This window comes from Pygoscelis adeliae, unplaced genomic scaffold (assembly GCF_000699105.1).
Source record: "Pygoscelis adeliae isolate BGI_AS28 unplaced genomic scaffold, ASM69910v1 Scaffold54, whole genome shotgun sequence".
Classification (NCBI taxonomy): domain Eukaryota; kingdom Metazoa; phylum Chordata; class Aves; order Sphenisciformes; family Spheniscidae; genus Pygoscelis; species Pygoscelis adeliae.
The window spans coordinates 890,518-897,156 of NW_008824982.1; the positions used below are offsets into that span (position 1 = coordinate 890,518).

The 6,639-nt window shown below is 41.5% G+C and overlaps 1 protein-coding gene across 1 annotated transcript in view; it reads left to right on the forward strand.

Moving 5' to 3' along the window:
• Positions 1–2,776: 2,776 nt before the first annotated feature.
• ECHDC1 (enoyl CoA hydratase domain containing 1) overlaps positions 2,777–6,639 on the forward strand; it is a 38,809-nt gene continuing 34,946 nt past the window's right edge. The window contains exon 1 of the mRNA XM_009325633.1: positions 2,777–2,879. Within this exon, the coding sequence (XP_009323908.1) occupies positions 2,861–2,879 (19 nt within the window). The 5' untranslated portion in view covers positions 2,777–2,860. The remainder of the gene's footprint in view (positions 2,880–6,639) is intronic.

Here is a 6,639-nt window from a genome sequence, read left to right on the forward strand (position 1 = left end):
GGCCTCGCCGGTGTTGGAGCGGCCGGTGGTGTTTCTGCCTGAAAATGCTATGCGCTGCGAGCTCCCATCGCTTGCTCGGCCTCAGCCCAGAGACCTGGGGTCTTATTTTGGGAACAGCAGGTTACCGCCCCCTTCGGCCCTGCTCGGCACGGAGGCCTCGCTTGCCGGTTGATTTAAAATAAATACTTTTTTTTTTTTTAATCTCAGCCCAGAGACCTGGGGTCTTATTTTGGGAACAGCAGGTTACCGCCCCCTTCGGCCCTGCTCGGCACGGAGGCCTCGCTTGCCGGTTGATTTAAAATAAATACTTTTTTGATTTAAAATACTTTTTTTTTTTTTTAAATAGGCCTTGCCAGCAGTGCTTGCCTAGGCCAGACCAAGTGCTACAGTGCACTTGTCGGGGTTTTGGCGTTGCACAAGGTCAGCAGCAAGAAACCTCTGCTGGGGAAGGAGTTTTCCCCCTTGAGTCCTCGCATTCTTCCCAGGGTGATACCATGCAGGATGCCTTTGCTTCCCGAAATTTAGTGTGTAGAGCCAAGGAGCTAGGTGACACGCTGTCGTGGTGTGCTTCTGCTAGTTCCCGGTGCCATTACAGGGGAGTAGGAGATATTCCCCTGAGAATCGTGCTGCGTGGCCAGTTCTGACATTGGGATGCGGTTTTGCTGTTGCTGTCAGCAAAGAGCATTTACTGGTGGTGGTGGTAAGGAGAGCAATAGTAAAAAACAGTGTACTAATTGGAATTTAGAGCACTGCTCGACTACAAAATTTTTACAGTTTTCAAGGCAAATTAATCCTTGGGAAAGCATAAGTATTTGCGGTTACAGCTAGAATGAATTCATCCTTACGCTTTTTATGGTTTAGGATTTGCTAAAAAGTAAATGGTGAGTTGGTTGTGGTCGTTTCTGTTTCTGTGAGGTAATGCATCTGTTTGTTTTAAAGGTGTCTAAAATGCACCTAGTGGGCAGTGAGCTTTATGTGAACTTAAAAGTATTTTCTGTCACTGTTATAGAGGGTCCTTTGCTGACAGACAAAGAGAACCTCTTCAGATCAAAGCATTAAAAAATAAAGGGCCTGCGTGCCTTTTGCAGAAGAGAATGGATTCCTGCTCTCACTCTCTGCTGTGAAACTCAAGATCTTGTACTCGCCATGTGACCAAAACCTAATGTTTTTAGGTAGTCATGTGTATTTATGGAAAGACTCCCTTTGTCAGCTGTTTTGCATCCTTGAATGCCATTATTTTTCACTAGACTTGGGTATGTTTCCCTGTGATTTGTTTACTAGGTCTTCAAAATAATAAAAATGTGATTAAAAGAGAATATAATTGGTTAGGAACAGAGACAATTCACGTCTAAACCTTAGCCTGCAGGGACCATTAAAAATACAAACCTAAACAAAGAACAAGTAATTTGGAAAACACGTAGCTTTCTATACCCAAAATTGAGTAGCTGAGAAACAATGAAAAAACAAGGGGGAAAAAAAATAGAAGCAGAAAAGAGGTGTAAAGGGTAAGCCAGCTTAAAACTGAAACCACAGACAAGAGGGGTTTTTACTTACAGTGTTAAAAGGTTTTTTTCCCACGATTTATTTTTGTTTCACATGTGCATGATTTGAAGCTGTTTCAGTTAGCTAATTTGGACATCTTCTCACTTGTTCTCTCAGCTTTTGGACAGGTAAATGTTGTTTCTAATGCTGACATCTAGAAACTGGAGACCCAGACTTTTTGTTCCCTTCTCAACAGTAATATAGAGGCTAAAAACCCCTGTCCTTTATAATACCAGCTGCTTCTAAAGCCTGTTTTTAGAGGAGTCACAAAGCTCTTTAAGTATTTTCACACTGAACTGGAGGACTCTTGATCCCACCTAATTTGTCTATAATGTGGGTACCAGAGACAATGTACTAAAAATTTGAACAGGGTTCAGCAAGTTTGAGAGCACGGCGTCTTGAGAAAGGCATGAGCTTGCGGTGGCTCCCGTTGAACTCAGTAGGAGTTCCTACTTTGTGTACAGATGCCATACAGGAGGTGCATTTTCCTTCTTGAGGAGGCAGAATTTTCCAAGCTTTGTTTAGTTTCTGTATTTGCAAATTACATTTTGTCAGTAGGTTTGCTGCTGCCGAACCCTTAGCATGCTTAAGATCTGCTCGCTGCTTTCTTCCAGCTGAAGGAAAGCCAGCTGGAGAGGTGACTGCCCTCAGCTTGCCTCAGCTGGTAATTATTAGAGTGGGAAGAACCTGTCAGGTAAGGTGTTCAAGTTAACCTAACCCATGCATCACTGAAGGAAATAAGAGAGACGCATAAGCGGATGAGGTAGATGGAAGGCTCTGGAGGGCTCTGTAACCTTCAGGTGAGGGGCGGTGACAAGCAGCTGGCAACAGTGGCCTGTTGAGCCAGTGCTGGGGAGGAACCCTGCAGGTGAGACCTCATTCCTACCACCTTTCTTGTGTCTGAAGGTGGGGTCCAGTGACTGCTCTTCACTGTGAGACCCACGCTCTTGTCTTGATTTGCATCCAGGCTGGTCCCCTTTGATCTTGCTGCTTCTGAATTCCTTCTCTCTGTCCAACACCGGAATTTATTTTCTTTCTTTTTTTCCCCACAATCACCCACTAGCCCACTGTCCCAGGTTCCAATCAGCTGGTGTTAATGATTTTCACTCATTTTCAACCTACTTTTATTTGTACAGATGGACTATTTTCATGCTTTCGTTATATTACTCTCTGCTCTTTCATCTGCTTTCACGTTGTAGGGTCAGTTGTGCCAGTCCTCAGCATTGGGTCACCACTTGCTTTCCATTCATTAGTCAGTCACTGCAGGAACCCGGTGAAGCATCCGGCAGTCACGCACGCTGCTCTCTAGTACAGATGAATGCCTTCGACAGTGACTGGTAAGACCCACACAGAGGATTGAACTGTGAATCATCTCATCATCATCTTCAGTTCATATCTTCTATCCCTTTCTCCATGCCCCGTATTTGCACTTCTGTGCTTGTCACTGAAACTGCAGCTGCTGAAGGTCTTCATCAAGTCAAGTTCTCCTGTGCTTCTTGACCTGTCAGCTGCCTTTGATGCCTTTGGCAGTGTCACAAAAGTGCCTTTCTAATTGGTTTTTTGTTACATCATTTGAATATTTTCTTCTCCCCGAGATTTCTTTTGTGGATTTTGTATGTTGGATCCCTTTATTTCTGCTACACTTTATCTCGGGAAACCTTCATCCAAAACCAGAAATTCAGCTGATGTTTTTTTGTGGGTGACTCGCAAGTCTGTATCTGCACATCACACCTGTTGCTTCCTGCCCCGCATGAAAGGGCGCGCTTATTTCCCTGATGTATTGAAAACACATCCCTACATCTTTTCTCCCCATTTTCTTTTTCCCTGACTTGTGTCAATAATTCGGGCGCTATCTTTTGAGTCGGAATTTTCCCTGCTCGTGTATTTTAACTTGCTGATTATTTCTGTGTAGCTGCCCTGTAGTGCAGCGTTTCTTGTTTGTGCATGCAGCTCAAATGCTCATTTGGGCTCCCAATGTCCAGTTCTCTGGTTTGTCTTGGTTCTTCTACCCATCCAGGAAGTTGCTACCTACATCCCTTACCCAGTGCTCTGGTTGGCTATCTTTATGCTCACTGGCAATTGCAACTGGCAACGTTGCTGGAGGTTGCTGTTTGATACAGCGTGTTTTAAGAGAAAAATTGGGGTTGCAACAGAGTAGTGGTGAATGGCAAGGGCAAATATGCTTGTTCAAGAGTTGGGGTTTATTAGTTTCCCAAAGAATCTGCTCAGCTAGGGAATATTTGTGCTGGTGTTATCCCTAGTATTATTTTTTTGTTAACATTGTGAGAGCTGAATTTTAACTGGGCAGGTACCAGAGGCTTTCAGAAGGCCTCTGATACGTACGCATACACAAAAATACATATACTCTCAGTTTGTCTGTACGTAGATACATATATTGCTCTTGCATAATGTGTGTCATTCAGCGTGTTCAGTTCTTTCATACTGAAGTGTTGACATTCGATACGTGTTAATATTAACCCCCAGTCTGCTAGCCCACAGGCAAGGGTGTTACAAAATCACTTCAGTGTCAAATGGGATTTAAACTGTTGGTTTATGTAAGAGGTATAATAACTGTGGAATGAACAACTATTAATGTCCATACTACCGGCTTATCTCTTAGTTGTCACCAGTGATATGTAAAGCTGTAGCACTTCTTAAAATATTTGAAAGATGCTAATTGCCCACAGTGTTCATTATTCCTATACTGTCACATTTTTTTTCACTATAAAAACTGTGCATAAACTGTGTGTGCTACAGATGTTAATGGGTATAGCATGTCTGACTTTTTAAAATTAGAATAAGACTTCATTTCTGTAGGTGTATCTAAATAGACGTAATTATGTTAAACTGAAAATCTGAAAATTTTAGTGTAATAAATATGTCTTGGCTTGTCCTACAACATTGCGCGGGTTACTGCAACATCTCTCTCTTACACTGCTTTCACTTACAGTACAAAAAATCAATCTCAGTCAGGCTGTGGATTGCGAGTGCTCCATACTGATTGAAATTTTGCATGTTGTTTGTCAGAGATCAGCAGAAATCCCTTTAGTTTGAGAGTTGTAGCTTAAATATCATGCTTTTCCTGAGTGGTTAGCTTTCTCAGACTGAGCTGTTAAAATAAGCTTGTTTTTATTAAAAAAAGTACTTGGTACTGACCAGTACTGCAAGAGATGGTTTTAAAGAAAATAATTCAATGATAATACCTTGCATGAGTCATTAATCATGAGTCATGATCAGCAGGCAGGGATGTCCAATTTGTTTTTTAATCCCGCACTTGCTGATGCTCTTTATTACCATAGTGATAATATTAAAGAGCTATTAATGCATGTAACCACGCAGCTGAAAATGACAGACTCTTTTTTTGGTGGAATAAAATTTCCATATCTTAAGTCTGTTTTGCACTGTACATTTTTTGACATGATAAATCTAGGTAGTATAAAAGTGATCAAACAAGTATAATTTGGCAGGAAGTTAGGTTAACAGAAGAGACTCCTCCCCCCCGCCCCTTTTCTTTCAAGCCAATCATTGTGGCTTCCTAGAGAACTAAATCTAGTCTGTCTTCTTATGAGGATTGGGAGGCTTTGTATGCATTAAAAACTGTGAGCTAATTGTTCAGGCTACGCTTTGCAACGAGAGCCTGCACTATCCATATTTTTAATGTTTGTTCTCTCCTGAGCAAAAACTGGTAGCTGGATGGAAAGTTTTATTGCATGAATGTATGTTGGGGAATGACTACTAAGGTTTTAGAGAAAATGGAAGGCTGTTTCTCTTCTGAGAGCCTGAATATAAAAAGAATCATTTAGCTGAGAAATGAGCTTTGGAAACCTGTTTTCACTCTTAAAAGAAAATTTTAGCAAGAGGAGCCATTTTAAAAGCTCTGAAAGGTGATGGCTGAAATGTTGCAGACAATATTAGAATGTGCATAGATGGAGAGTGTTGGGGTACAGCAGCAATTGGGTGATATTATTTATGAAGTAACGAATTTTGTATTCAGTCAGATCTTTAACTTGATTAAATTTTAATGAGTTTTATTAGTTTACACTTGAGTGTAGAAAAGTTGATTATGACAGATGAAAACCTTGAATTTAGTAAGGAACTCGGAAGACCCTTCAAAGTGCCTCATCAGTTGTTAAAAAATGATCCCTTTACCTATTCCAGTGTATATGACCTTATAATGCATAGATTCATGTAGGCCTTCCTAGTTTCTTGGTGTTGCACTTGTGAGATAGTACTGTATTGGTGGATACGATGTGGCAGGACAGGTATGAATCTACTGGCATAGGCGGCTCTCTTTGAAGTTGTCTGGTACGATGCATACTTTTCCACATCCCATAATGTGGTTGCTGTGTAAATTCCTCCTCTGTTTCACGGAGGATTATACCTGCTCCAACAGAAGCATTTTCCACTTCAGTGTGGGATGGTGCAGCTAGAGACAAGATAAGTGTACACCTGACAGGATTGTTCCCTTCTTTCATTATAAACTAATTCTGCGTGCTTTTTTTAATGTGTTTGCTTGTTCATGTGTATATAATAAATGTTTTAAAAATTTCAGTCTGTAAACTGTAAGATGCCTTGAACACAGCATTAAATATAGCTGTCACCAAATTCTGTCTTGGTGAATATGTTTGTGTTCTGGGTTCACCTTAGAAAAACTTTTCAGGAGCTGCTTGTGAGTTTTGGAAGACTCTTGTTTCTGCCAGATATGATTAAGAAGCAAAGATGGTCTTTTCCAAAAAATGAGCATCTACCGTGTCTTCTGAACAGCTGTATCCATTAAAAAGGGGGTTGGGGCAAAGCTAGGACTAGTCTAGCAAATTGCAAGATTTAAATATAGCAAACCTTTTTCTGTGTCCTGTGGCAGTTCTTTTACTTCCCGCTCCGAGTGGCTTCTAAGATGACTTCTTTTTCCGATCAGCAGTCTCCAGTTCAGGTTTTACCCTATTTCTTTCGAATCATACAATCAGAATAGTTTGGGTTGGAAGGGACCTCTAAAGGTTCTCTAGTCCAACCCCCCTGCCGTGCGCAGGGACGTCTTCAACTAGATCAGGTTGATCAGAGCCCCGTCCAACCTGACCCTGAATGTTTCCAGGGATGGGG